Source organism: Gopherus evgoodei, chromosome 3, assembly GCF_007399415.2.
Source record: "Gopherus evgoodei ecotype Sinaloan lineage chromosome 3, rGopEvg1_v1.p, whole genome shotgun sequence".
Lineage (NCBI taxonomy): Eukaryota > Metazoa > Chordata > Testudines > Testudinidae > Gopherus > Gopherus evgoodei.
Window position 1 is genome coordinate 54,836,091 of NC_044324.1, and position 14,998 is coordinate 54,851,088.

Consider the following 14,998-nt stretch of genomic DNA (forward strand, 5'->3'; position numbering starts at 1 on the left):
CCTGGTTGATGTGATGGCAACCAGAAATGCCACCTTCCATGAGAGATACAGAAGGCAGCATGTTTTCAGTGGTTCAAAAGGGGCTCCCATTAGCCAGGAGAGGACCAGATTGAGATCTCAAGCAGGTACAGGTGGTCGCAAATGTGGACATAGCCTTTCCATGCCCTTCAGGAAACACCCTACCATGGGGTTGGTCAACACAGAGCGCCCCAGCTCTCCCAGGTGGAACACTAAGATAGCCGTGAGGTGTACCCTGATGGACAATCCTGCCAATCCCTGCTGCTTTAGATGCAGTAGATACTCCAGGAGGAGTGGTATAGATGCCTGAAGTGTGTGCCGCAGCTCACACCAGCACGAGAACCTTTTCCACCTGGCTAGGTAAGTGGCTTGGGTGGACTGTTTCCTGCTACCAAGCAGCATCTTCCCCATCGATTCCAAGCATTGGAGCTCTCTTGGGTTTAACTATGAAGCTTCCAAGCCATGAGATGAAGGGACTGGAGGTCTGAGTGAAGGAGGTGACCGTGGTCTTGTATGTTCAGATCGGGGTAGAGCAGCAGCGTGATCGGAGTGTCCGCCGATAGCTCCGGAAGTGTGGTTTACCAATGTAGGCATGGCCACACTGGGGCCAGCAGAATTCCCTTTGCGTTGTCTCTGTGGATCTTGAGCAGCACCTTGTGGAAAGGCATATGTGAGTTGGCCTCCCCAGGGTAGCATGAACGCATCTGAGGTGGAGCCTGGACTGTGTTTTTGGAAAAAGCAGAACATTAGACACTTCCTGTTGCTCCTGGTCAACCTGGGGAAACCTCCACCTTTGGAAGATGGAATGTATGGCGTCCAAATGGATGGACCATTTGTGGTTGCAAAACAACCTGCTGTGGTGGTCTGCAAGCTCGTTCTGAACTCCTGGGAGACAGCCCACTCCATTCACCTGGAGGCGTCCTATACAAAATTCCCGAAGCTGGAGAGCTTTCTGACAGAGATGGGAGGAGTAGGCTTTGCCCTGCTTATGTATAACATGGCAGTGGTGTTGTCGGTCATCACTGCTATGCACTGGTCCTGCATTCTGGACTGGAAGGTCTGGCAAGCTAGTCGCACAGTTCTGAGCTTCTTGATGTTGATGTGGAACAAGAGCTCAGTCTGCGACCACAGACCCTGTGTCTGGAGATCTCCTAGGTGGGCCGCCCAACCCAGAGCTGACACGTACGTTACTAGGGTCATGGAGCGTTGAGGGATGTTGAAGGTGATTCCTTCGCGGACCGTGCAAGGATCTAGCCACCAAGAGAGGGACTCTAGAATTCGCTCCAGCATTGTCACTACCGAGTCCAAGTTTCTTGTCCTGGGTGATAGGCTGATGCAAACCATGCTGGAGCGGTCTGAGCCTCAGCCTGGCATGCCTGACCATGCAGGTGCAGGCCGGCAGCCGAGGAGACTCCGGCATCCCCTTGCAGTTGTGGTGAGGTATCACCTAAGAGAGTCTGGATGATGTCTGTGATTGCTTGGAATTGGGTCTCCAGCAGGACTGCTCTCGCCTGTAATGAGTCCAGCACCGCCCCAACAAATTCTATTCTTTGGGTCAATGATAGTGTCAACTTGTTCACGTTGAGGAGTCCTAGTCTGTTGAAGGTGGCTCTGACTAACTGGACTTGAGACTCCACCTTCTCTCTGGAGCATCCCCGCAGCAGCCAGTCATTGAGCTAGGAATACACCTGCGAAGAAAGGCTGTGACCACAGAATGCATTTGGTGAACACTTAAGGAACCGTGATAGACCAGATGAGAGCACCGTGAACTGATAGCATTGTGGTCGACCACAAACTACAGGAAATGTCTGAGAACTGGATGAATGGCAATGTGAAAGTACGCATCTTTCATGTTGAGGGTGGCGTATCAGTCTCCCTTGCCCTTTAGCTCCTGAGGAACCTCCTCCACTGCCCGCCCCTAAAGCGAGGAGTGATTGCACCTCCCGGATAAGGAGCTGCTCATGAGAAGGATCCCTGAAGAAGGACAGGGAAGGGGGCTAGGAGGGTGGGAAGGAACAAAACTGGAGAGAATATCCCACTTCTACCATGCGAAGCACCCAGCGGTCCGATGTTATTTGTGACCAAGCATGGTAGAAGTGCGACAGACCATTCATGAAGCACAGGGGAGGATCTGACATCATGGCAGGTACACCATCCTCGGAAGTCCCTTCCAAACTGTTGTTTGGAGCCTGACGATGGCTTGGTTGGGCCCTGTCCCTGCCCTGAAGGCGGGTTTGAAGACTTGAGCCTGTTATTTCTGCCCCTACAGTGGCAGAAGCCTTAGGCAGGGTTGGCATTTTGAAATGCTTGCACTGGGTAGCTGGCATGTTCATCCCCAGCAACTTCATAGTTGCCCTGGAGTCTTTCAGGCTGTGCAGCTTTGAGTCCGTCTGGTTCAAGAACAGTCCTGCGGACTCGAAGGAAAGGTTCTGCAAGGTCTGTTGGACTTCAAGACATAATCCGGACAATTGGAGCCAGGAAGTTCTTCTCATTACCACCCACGAGGAGAGAGTATGGGCAGCTGAATTAGCCTCATGAAGGGAGGCCCACTACTGCCTTTCCCTCCTCGACTATGGCAGAAAATTCTGCCCTTGACTCCGCCAGAAACAACTCCTTATACTTGGACATAGAAGTCCAATAATTAAAGTTGTACCTGCTCAGGATAGCCTGCTGGCTGGCTATCCTCAGCTGGAGGCCCCTTGCGGCATAGATCTTCCTGCCCAAGAGGTCCATGTGTTTAGCCTCCTTAGACTTGGAGGCCAGTGCCTGTTGCCCCGACGCTCCTTTTCGTTTACTGCCGAGACCACCAGGGAGCAAGGGTGCAGGTAAGAGAAAAGAGATACTCATAGCCCTTTGAAGGGACAAAGTATTTCCTCTCTACGCACCTGGTGGTGGGCAGAGTGGAGACTGGAGTCTGGCACAGGGTGTTGTTAACATTTTGGATGGTCTTTACAGCGGTAGCGTCACCCAGGAAGGACCTCCTGGGGCCAAAATGTCTACCATAGGGTCCTCTGTCTCAACCACTTCCTCCGCCTGCAGGCCCATGTTGCGGGCAATGCGATGGAGCAGGTCTTGGTGTGCCCTGTATTCAATAGGCGGGGGCCCTGAAGCTGATGCCCCTGCTACTGCCTCATTGGGCGAGGAAGATGAGGTGGCAAGTGGTGGTACAGTGTTCTCCTGGCCCTTGAGCTGCCTGGGTTGCTCCTAGAGTGTACCAGGCTCCGCTACTGGCTCAGTCGGGGCAGCTGTCTCATGGGCTAGTGGCAGGTCCTGAGCTGGTTCCGATCCCGCCTCTGGAGTCTGAGGGGGCAGATTCAGCTCCCTGAGGGGCAGGTCTATCTCTAGGTGACTGGGAATGGCAGAGGTCACAGACCTAGAGATTCTGGACGGGGTACACTGGACCTAATAGTTAGCCCAGTGGGTCCAAAAGGGCCATTGAAGGGGTGTGGGGGGGGATGCCACTGTGGCTGCCAGGCCGCATGCACATTCCTTCAGCATCTGTCCAACTTGTTCACTGTGCCTCAAATAATACGAGTCTGTGTCAGACTCTAAAGAGCCTGAGGGTGAGGACCACAGTGGTGCTCAAGCCTCGTGTGCTGGCCACTGGTGCTGAGTGGAAGATGCAGGGGACCAGTGCCACAACAATCTCGTTGAGAATTGGCACCAATGGTCTGATGATGGGGACTGGTGCCGGTGATCACCTGCTGGGCTCCGGTGCCACTTGCTGGTGCCAGTCTTACAAAGGTGTTGTGGACCGATGCCAATCCATCCTCGGCACAGGACAGATAGATCACCGTGTTCCCTCTGGACTCTGTTGTCGCAGCGACTGGGATTGGGAACAGTGCTAGGTGCGGTGCTGATCCGATGATGGAGAGTGCCGCATCATGGTGGGCTTGCCTCTGGATGGTACCGGTCTTGATGGTACCGGAGGTTTGACCTTAATAACTGGAGACTGAGCTGCAGTTGTCTCTAGATCGCTTGCTGTTTCAAAATGTGTCTGGGGTGGACAGTGGTTCCAAGATCTCCACTTGGCACTGTCTTGCTGGAGAGTCGCTATGTGCCGGAGTTGACGGCGCCTTCTGGGGTGCTAGAGTTGACGGCACCAACTCTTGCTATCTCGGGTGCAGCAAAGCATCCCCTGGCAATCCCGCAGCTCTCTGAGGAGAGCGCCCTCTCTGTCTTTTTATGCCACCTGCAGGGCACTGGGGAAGTAGACCAGTGCCAGGCTGCTGCTCCCTGTTGTGGTGCCAGGGATCACTGGTGCTGAGGGTCTCTCGCGCTAGAGTCCTTCCTCAGCCCAGAGTCGTGAACCGATGCTGGTATGCTCCGCACCAAAGTGCTTGGGCCCAAGCCTTGGTGGTCTGAAGCCACTGGATGAAGTGAGGATTCCATGAGCAGCTGCTTCAAACGGAAACCCCACTTCTTTTTTGTCCTAGGTTTAAAAGTTCTGCAGATTTTGCAGCGCTCAGTCTGATGCACCTCCCCCAGACACCTCAGGCAAGTGTCATGGGGGTGACCATTTGGCATGGGCTTGTGGCATGCACTGCAAGACTTAAAGCCTTGGGCTCACAGCATGTCCTGGAGCCCAAGATGGCATGAGGGGATAGGGAAGATCCCGCTCACGAACACCTACAATAACTACTAAACTAGAAAACAAGAAGAGCTAGACTAGGTAACTGCACTAAGGGAGCACTTACAAAGCAAGGGAGGAGTTGCAGTTCCAACAGCCACCTCGGTAAGAAGGAACTGAAGTGGGATCAGGTCGACAGGGTCATATATTGAGCACCATGAAGGCACCACTCCAGGGGGCTCCACAGCAGACCTGACGGGAACTACTAAGGGAAAAAACTTTCTGATGACCGTCATGCGGTGCATGCACACCTGATTGAAATTGACCTGAACAAGCACTCAAAGAAGAACTGTACAGAAAGTTTACTTTTGAATTCTTGTATACACATGCCTATAAAAAAAATCTATTATGTACTCAGAGCCCAAACTATTATTGGGGGCAGGAGTGGGAGTGATTTTTTTATTCACCCCCATGCTGCTGCTATACCAACCCTCTGCTGATGCAGGACAAAACATTTCTTCTTCAGAAGCCATTGCCATTAACCAACCACATAGAAAGGAGGGTTATTTACCTAGTAGCTGATGTTCTCCAAATATATTGCCTCTATAGATCCACATTTAAGGAGTGCAGAGATAATTTCACAATGGACAAACAAATATTGTGATACCATACTTCCACTCCTGCCAGCCAACTTAATTTGACCAACATTTTATCTTGTTAAACTCAATGACCAGTTATTACTAAGTGATTAGTTCATTTAGCCTACTCCAGCTGTATCTGTAAGTCCAAGCTGGTAGTTAGAGCCTATAATTAAGGTTGCCTAACACTCCCCATTACAAGACACTGTTTTCAGTCATTTATACAAATCTTACCAGAATTAAGCCATCTGGACTGAAAATTTTCATGCAGGGTTTCTGCCTCAAGCTAAATTCTTTTGGAAAGTTTAATCAAAAACAAACAGTTCAGCATGAAAAAAAAGTAAGGGAAAAATACATTTCGCACATGTTGAAAAATTCTTACAACTGTTTCGTTAAGAAAGTCTAGTGCTTCCTTGCTTTGGAGTGGGACTTGAAATTTGGCAGGTGCATTGCCCTAATGTCAAGAATGTGCTTTTTGCCAACCCTGTGAAAAATTGTTCATACTTGTCCAAGTTAAGCCTTCAGAAAAAAATCAGTTTACCTAACAGCCTTTCAAAACAGGCTACCAGATTCACATTTGAAAATGGAACAAAAGCACCTAACATTTTGAAAAGGTTACTTATAAACTTTGCCCTTCATCACTCCCCCATTTGCCTTTACTGTTACCTTCTCATCATGTCATGCCTAAATTGAGACTGTAAAGTCTATGGAAAGGAGCCTTGCCTTTTGTTTATTTGCCTGATTATTTTAGTTTACTTTTTAAAAAAAGTATATCCTGTACATGTTACAAGATTAAACGAAAGCACGGACATTTACAGTTTGGTAAAAATTACTCAAAAAAACCAAAAATAATTTAATTCACGTGACTACTGCAGCCAACCTGTTTTAATTTCTGCGTACTAGTAGAATAAGGCACACGTGTACTATGGCAAACAGCACATTAGATTTTTTCCCAAATATACTACTGTTACTGTACAACCACCTAATGTAGCACTTTCCATATTTTCAAAACACTGGCAGAAAAGATTACCTGATGCACTAATTTATTCAGGTCTGTAACTAGAAGATAGAAAGGTCTTCTTTATAGGACATTTTAAGCTTTATGTTTTTTGTAAGTAAACAGAACTTTATCACCAAACCTGCTATTACTCACCACAATAGGACAGATTGTGGCTAGTTGATCATAAAGACATCTTGCTTCGGAAATGCTGCAAGCCTGGAATGTTACCTGTTAGAAGAAGTAGGATTATTACACAAAAGCAAGTCTGCAGGCTCCAGACCATCTACTGGAACCAGCGGTATTCTGAAAGTCACTTCCACTGTCTATTGTAATTTGTTCAGGGACTGAGGATCTTTGCTCCCAGTGTTTCCAGTAGCAACCATGTCTCAAGCTTCAACACTTCAATGTTCATTAAAGATTTTAGGTTGCATTACAAGGACACTCAGATGCTGAGGCTGTATCTAAAATGTCTGCCAGGACCAAAAGAAATTGAAGACTAACATTGCTAATGAACATGAGCTGCTAATACACCCATTAAGCAGCATTCCAGAAGCCAGCTCCCTCAAAGAAACAGTCAGAAAGGATTAAAAGTCATAGCATTTATTTGACATTACAGGTAAATTTGTTTTTAAAGAATCCTTTAATCCAAGATCCTTGTGAGCTCCAGCCTAATTATAGGTTATTGTAAAACTGGAGGGAAATGTAAATGTTTTGGTGTAACTTAAAGTTTCTGTAAAAATATATATTTGCTTGTATTAGAGAGAGAGACCAAAACATAATTGTAAGATGATAGCGTACCACATATCTTTTAGTGCATGGTAGCAGGGTCCCTATGGCCATTTAGTGCATGGAAAGCTACTGTGTTATAGATTCACAGCCCTACTGGCTGTGCTTTATGTCTTCATGTAGACAAACCCTGAGTTAATTCCTCCTGTTTCTCCACTTTAAACTTTGTGACATTACAAAAACATGAACCATCCCCAAGATAGTTGTACTCTCTCTGTCACCACTTGAACTCAGGCAGCAGAGACTGCTGCACTAGGGGAGAGAGGGAGGATAAAATGGGATCCAGCTGGGGCAACCCCTCCCCCAACACTACATTAGACCTAGAACTGTGTACGCAAGACCACCTCAATGCTCTGGGGACACTAGCACATCGGGGGTACTTCCCCCATGTGGGCCTGGGAGAAAACTGCAGAGAGGCCACCAGAAACTAGCTGCTTCTGCCCTCGCCAGCTGGAAAGTAGGGACCTTTGGGCAATGGGGAGAAGTTTCTACAGTTTTGACTGGACTGCTTCTACCCTGGTGCTGACTGGCTGTTTGCTTCAACCCTCCCACTCCCCCTTCCATACAGTCTCTTCACCTCAGCTTCATTCTACATCTGCCTCTTTTACCTTCTTCTCCATTTCCCCCGCTTACCTTCCCATTCAGCTTATCCCCTCCCCTAAAAAGCCCCTAACTCTTCAATAAAAATTGTGAAACCAACTTGACATTTGATGCCACCACACTGTTCTCTCTGCTTGTACGTTATATCTTTCCCCAACCCCGCGCTGTCATAAACAGATAGCTAAGGGTTAATGTCTCTTTCACCTGAAACACCTGACCAGCGAACCAATCAGGAAACTGGATTTTTTCAACTTTGGGTGGAGGGAATTGTGTGTCTGAGTCTTTTGTCTGTCTGCCTGCTGTCTCTGAGCTTTGGAGAAGTAGTTCTATTTTCTAATCTTCTGTTTCTAAGTGTAAGGACAAAGAGATCAGATAGTAAGTTATATGGTTTCTTTTCTTTGGTATTTGTATGAATATAAGTGCTGGAGTGCTTTGATTTGTATTCTTTTTGAATAAGGCTGTTTATTCAACATTCTTTTAAGCAATTAGCCCTGTGTTGTATCATCTTATACAGAGAGAACATTTGTATGTATTTTTCTTTCTTTTTTATATAAAGCTTTCTTTTAAGACCTGTTGGAGTTTTCTTTACTTCAGGGAAATTGAGTCTGTACTCACCAGGGAATTGGTGGGAGGAAGAAATCAAGGGGAGATCTGTGTGTTGGATTGCTAGCCTGATTTTGCATTTCCTCTGGGTGAAGAGGAAAGTGCTTTTGTTCCAGGATTGGAAACGGAGAGGGCAAGTCCCTCTGGTTGGATTCACAGAGCTTGTGTCTGTGTATCTCTCCAGGAGCACCTGGAGGGGGGAAGGGAAAAAGGATTATTTCCCTTTGTTGTGAGACTCAAGGGATTTGGGTCTTGGGGTCCCCAGGGAAGGTTTTTCAGAGGGACCAGAGTGCCCCAAAACACTCTAATTTTTTGGGTGGTGGCAGCAGGTACCAGGTCCAAGCTGGTGACTAAGCTTGGAGGTTTTCATGCTAACCCCCATATTTTGGACGCTAAGGTCCAGATCTGGGACTAAGGTTATGACATGGTGTAGCAGCGGTGGGATCTAGACAGAATCCAGAAGCCAGTAGGAATATTATATTTTTCTTTTCTCTGCTAAGGGCTTTTTAGCAGAGAGAAACAGTTTGGTTTTAAAAGGGAACCAGAGAGAATTTTTTTTTCTGCTCTCTCTAGCAGTTTGTGGTTTGCATGTTAAGCGAGAAGCCATTAAGAGACTGTTGAGGGTCTTTTGTCATGCAATAGCCCTCCCATTAGGAGGCAAGTACCAGCACTTATATGCATGCAAATAAAGTGGTTTTTCAGGTTTACTTAACATTGAAGATTAGCTAAAGGCACTGTTGCTAGGCAGACTTCAGGAGGCAACAGAGCCTGCAGTTCAAAAGAGAAACACCGGAGGGCACCCCAACACAAGAAAACAGGAACCATGTCTACTAGGACAAAAATGGAGGCCGAAGACCAATTCAAAGAAGCTGAACACAGGCGAGAGATGGAAAAACACAAACAGGAACTAGAAATAAAACAAAAAGAGATGGAGATAAAAGAAAAGGAAGAAAACATGAAACTGGCAGCCTTCCAAAGAGAACAGGCAGCCCAAGAGGCAGCACACAAAAGAAAACTAGAAGAAGAAGAGGTGGCCTACCGAAGGAAACAAGCAGAAGATGAGGCGGCCCACCGCCGAGACATGGAAAAACACCAAAAAGAAATGGAAAAACAACAAAAACAAATGGAAAAAGAAAATGAAGAGAAGGAAAAACAGAGAAAACATGAACTGGAGTTGGCAAAAGCTGGGCTGCATGTGCCAGCCACCCCTAACAACCCGGCGCCAATTATTGCTCCACAGCACAGAAAATTTCCCACCTACAAGGCAGGTGATGACACCGAGGCCTTCTTGGAAAATTTTGAAAGAGCCTGTCTTGGGTACAGCATCCCCGAAGACCAGTAACAGGTAGAATTAAGGCCACACCTCAGTGATCCTTTAGCAGAGGTGACAGCTGAAATGCCTAAGCGGCAAATGAATGACTATAAACTTTTTCAAACCAAGGCCAGATACAGAATGGGAATAACCCCAGATCATGCCCGTCGGCGCTTCAGAACCCAAAAGTGGAAACCAGAAGTGTCATTTCCCAAACACGCCTACTACATTGCAAAAAACTATGAGGCCTGGCTAACAGGAAACAACATTCAAACCCTGGAAGAACTGAACCTCCTCATACAAATGGAGCAGTTCTTGGATGGTGTTCCTGAAGACATCACACGGTACATACAAGATAGAAATCCCAAAGATATCGCTGAGGCGGGGGAGATTGGAGCCAAATGGATGGAACTGGCAGAAAGCAAGAAAGCTACTGTCAAGGGGAACGAGTACCACAGGGGGCACACAGACCATAAACCCTACAACCGAGGACAGCCAAAGACCCCACATACCACCCAAGTAAAGCCACAGATACCCTACCCTTCAACCTCACCAGTCTCCAGTAACTCACCTCGGCCCAGTGACCCATCAGATGGAAGATGCTTTAAGTGTAATGAACTGGGACATATCAAGGCCAACTGTCCCAAGAACACCATGCGAGTGCAATTCATTACACCACCATCACACCAAAGATCCCCAGGCCCGGATGCCTCTCAAATACCCTTGGAGCGAAGGGAAAATTTGAGAGTGGGCGGAAAGAAGGTTACTGCGTGGAGAGACACGGGGGCACAAGTGTCAGCTATCCACCAATCCTTCGTTGACCCCAAATTCATCAACCCAAAGGCCAAAGTGACAATTTACCCCTTCATGTCACAAGCTGTAGACTTGCCTACAGCTGAACTGCCTGTCCAGTACAAAGGCTGGTCAGGAATGTGGACTTTTGCAGTCTATGACAATTATCCTATCCCCATGCTACTGGGGGAAGACTTGGCCAACCAGGTGAGGCGGGCCAAGAGAGTGGGAATGGTTACACGTAGCCAAACCAGGCAAGCTTCCAGACCCATTCCTGTTCCTGAGCCATCCACAGACGCCCCGTCTGTGTTACCAGAGACCCAGACAGAGGTAGTGGACCCGGATTCCATGCCTACCACTGAAACAGCCACAGCATCTCCAGTCCCAGGCCCGGAACTGGAACAGCAACCAGCAAGTGCAACCACATCTTCAAACTCAACGCCAGAGGGCGCCAGCGAGCCAGAACTGGCAGAAGCAAAAGACAGCCATACCCAAAAGGCTCAACCAGAGCCTGAAATACCCTCAGGTGCACCAGCGGAGAGCGGTTCACCAGCAACGGAAACAACCCCATCACCTACATCGCTTCCAGAGGGACCAAGCCCAAGTCCACAGTCTGAGGAAGAACTGGTGACCCCAGCCTCAAGGGAACAGTTCCAGGCTGAGCAGGAAGCAGATGACAGCCTTCAGAAAGCGTGGGCGGCGGCACGGAGCACCCCACCGCCTCTCAGCTCTTCTAATCGATCCCGGTTTGTTATAGACCAAGGACTTTTATACAAGGAAATTCTTTCTGGTGGACACCGGGAAGAATGGCAGCCGCAAAAACAGTTGGTGGTTCCAACTAAGTACCGGGGGAAGCTCTTAAGCTTAGCCCATGATCATCCCAGTGGCCATGCTGGGGTGAACCGAACCAAGGACCGGTTGGGGAAGTCCTTCCACTGGGAGGGGATGGGCAAGGATGTTGCCAAGTATGTCCGGTCTTGTGAGGTATGCCAAAGAGTGGGTAAGCCTCAAGACCAGGTCAAGGCCCCTCTCCAGCCACTCCCCATAATTGAGGTCCCATTTCAGCGAGTAGCTGTGGATATTCTGGGCCCTTTTCCAAAAAAGACGCCCAGAGGAAAACAGTACGTACTAACTTTAGTGGACTTTGCTACCCGATGGCCAGAAGCAGTAGCTCTAGGCAACACCAGGGCTAACACTGTGTGCCTGGCCCTAACCGACATCTTTGCCAGGGTAGGTTGGCCCTCCGACATCCTTACAGATTCAGGGTCTAATTTCCTGGCAGGGACCATGGAAAAACTGTGGGAAACTCATGGGGTGAATCACTTGGTTGCCACCCCGTACCACCATCAAACCAATGGCCTGGTGGAAAGGTTCAATGGAACTTTGGGGGCCATGATACGAAAATTCATCAACGAATTCTCCAATAATTGGGACCTAGTGTTGCAGCAGTTGCTGTTTGCCTACAGGGCTGTACCACATCCCAGTTTAGGGTTTTCACCATTTGAACTTGTGTATGGTCACGAGGTTAAGGGGCCATTACAGTTGGTGAAGCAGCAATGGGAGGGGTTTACGCCTTCTCCAGGAACTAACATTCTGGACTTTGTAAGCAACCTACAAAGCACCCTCCAACACTCTTTAGCCCTTGCTAGAGAGAACCTAAAGAATGCTCAGGAAGAGCAAAAGGCCTGGTATGACAGACATGCCAGAGATCGGTCCTTCAAGGTAGGAGACCAGGTTATGGTCTTGAAGGCGCAACAGGCCCATAAGATGGAAGCATCATGGGAAGGGCCATTCACGGTCCAAGAGCGCCTGGGAGCTGTAAACTACCTCATAGCATTTCCCAATTCCTCACTAAAGCCTAAAGTGTACCATGTTAATTCTCTCAAGCCTTTCTATTCCAGAGACTTACAGGTTTGTCAGTTTACAGTCCAGGGAGATGATGCTGAGTGGCCTGACGGTGTCTACTACGACGGAAAAAAAGACGGTGGCGTGGAAGAGGTGAACCTCTCAACCACCCTGGAGCGTCTGCAGCGGCAACAAATCAAGGAGCTGTGCACTAGCTTCGCCGCATTGTTCTCAGCCACCCCAGGACCGACTGAACGGGCATACCACTCCATTGATACAGGTAATGCTCACCCAATCAGAACCCCACCCTACCGAGTGTCTCCTCATGCCCAAGCTGCTATAGAACGGGAGATCCAGAACATGCTACAGATGGGTATAATCCGCTCATCTACCAGTGCATGGGCATCTCCAGTGGTTCTGGTACCCAAACCAGATGGGGAAATACGCTTTTGCGTGGACTACCGTAAGCTAAATGCGGTAACTCGTCCGGACAACTATCCAATGCCACGCACTGATGAGCTATTGGAGAAGTTGGGACGTGCCCAGTTCATCTCTACAATAGACTTAACCAAGGGGTACTGGCAAGTACCACTAGATGAACCTGCCAAGGAGAGGTCAGCATTCGTCACCCATGCGGGGGTGTATGAATTCAATGTCCTTCCTTTCGGCCTTCGAAATGCACCCGCCACCTTCCAGAGGCTGGTAGACGGTCTACTAGCTGGACTGGGAGAATTTGCAGTTGCCTACCTCGATGATGTGGCCATTTTTTCAGACTCCTGGCCCGAACACCTACTACACCTGGAAAAGGTCTTTGAGCGTATCAGGCAGGCAGGACTAACTGTTAAGGCCAAAAAGTGTCAAATAGGCCAAAACAGAGTGACTTACCTGGGGCACCAGGTGGGTCGAGGAACCATAAACCCCCACGCGCCTACCTTGTCTATTTAGATAGCGACTATTTAGAGCAGGTACAGTCTACTACTCTGTTTGTACAATGCCTAACACAACTGGGCCCCACTCCTTGTTGGTCCTTAGGCACTATCACAACAAATATTATTAACTGCAACATTACAAGGTTGCCAGTTTTCCTCCTGAAGAAATGACAATGGAAACTGTGTAAAATATAGACATCTTCCCCACAATCCCATGATCTCTACTACACATTTCCCCTCAAGAAACTGTAAAATAAATTTGACAGGTTTGATAGCCTCTTTCAAAAGAAGAGTTTGGCACTGGAACAAGAGACATACAAGTTAGTTTTACTCCTGCCTCTTATTTTTTAAGAGGAGCACTCAGTGGGATCTTCCCTAGGTTACATTTGCTTGCAACCAATTTAACAGATATGGAAGTAGGATTGATTAAATTAAACTAAAGTGATTTAAATAATTTTAAGCAAAGGAGTATCTGTAATTAGTGAACAGAACTGATTGCTTCTTGTCACCACGTCCTTCACGATATTAGACTTAGTAGATCTCACCCTTTCACACCTAGTTTTTATTCATAGATTGGAAGAGGGGGAAACCCCCCAACTTTCCTGCATTTTCAACTCCCAATTGGTTTGTTAACTTTGAATGAACTAGTCATTGAACTAAACTAGTTGAAGGGTATGTCTACACAATCAAAGGAAATCCCACAGCTTGCATGTGCCAGCCAGCTTGGTCTGCAGGGATGTTTCATTACTATGTAGCCTTCCAGGGTAAGTCTACACAGCAATGAAACATCCCCACAGCTTGAGACCTGCAAGCTCAAGTCAGCTGGCATTGGCCAGCCACAGGTTTTGCCTTGCTGTGTGGACCTACCTGAATAAATTGAAATGAAAAAATTCTCTTTTCATAGATTCATAGACTTAAGGTCAGAAGGGACCATTATGATCATCTAGTCTGACCTCCTGCACAATGCAGGCCACAGAATCTCACCCACCCACCCACTCCTGCCACAACCCCCTAACCTATGTGAGTTACTAAAGTCCTCAAATCGTGGTTTAAAGACCTCAAGGTGCAGGGAATCCTCCAGCAAGTGACCTACGCCCCATGCTGCAGAGGAAGGCAAAAAACCTCCAGGGCCTCTGCCAATCTTCCCTGGAGGAAAATTCCTTCCCGATCCCAAATATGGTGATCAGTTAAACCCTGAACATGTGGGCAAAACTCACCAGCCAGCACTCAGGAAAGAATTATCTGTAGTAACTCAGATCCCATCCCATCACAGACCATTGGGCATATTTACCTGCTAATAATCAAAGATAGCCTAATTTTGGCAATTAATCGATCCCATTATACCATCCCCTCCATAAACTTATCAAGCTTAGTCTTGAAGCCAGATATGTCTTTTGCCCCCACTACTCCCCTTGGAAGGCTGTTCCAGAACTTCACTCCTCTAAAGCTTAGAAACCTTCTTCTAATTTCAAGTCTAAACTTCCGTCCTGTTTAGATCCATTTGTTCTTGTGTCCACATTGGGAGTAAGCTTAAATAATTCCTCTCCCTCCCTGATATTTATCCCTCTGATATTTACAAAGAGCAATGATATCTCCCCTCAGCCTTCTTTTGGTTAGGCTAACAAGCCAAGCTCTTTCAGTCTCCTTTCATAAGACAGGTTTTCCATTCCTCGGATCATCCTAGTAGCCTCTCTCTGTACCTGTTCCAGTTTGAATTCATCCTTCTTAAACACGGGTGACCAGAACTGCACACAGTATTCCAGATAGTACCATTATACAAGGCATTGGTGAGACCTAACACCTCCTTATCTTTACTGGAAATACCTCGCCTGATGCATCCCAAAACCGCATTAGCTTTTTTAATGGCCATATCACATTGGCGGCTCATAGTCATTCTCTGATCAA

The 14,998-nt window shown here is 47.7% G+C and overlaps 1 protein-coding gene across 6 annotated transcripts in view; it reads right to left on the reverse strand.

Moving 5' to 3' along the window:
- The window catches only part of GCLC (glutamate-cysteine ligase catalytic subunit), a 68,827-nt gene that overhangs the window by 13,827 nt on the left and 40,002 nt on the right, over positions 1–14,998 (reverse strand). For all 6 annotated transcript variants that reach the window (XM_030555608.1, XM_030555609.1, XM_030555613.1 and 3 more), the window contains one exon: positions 6,380–6,454. In XM_030555608.1, the coding sequence (XP_030411468.1) occupies positions 6,380–6,454 (75 nt within the window). The remainder of the gene's footprint in view (positions 1–6,379; positions 6,455–14,998) is intronic.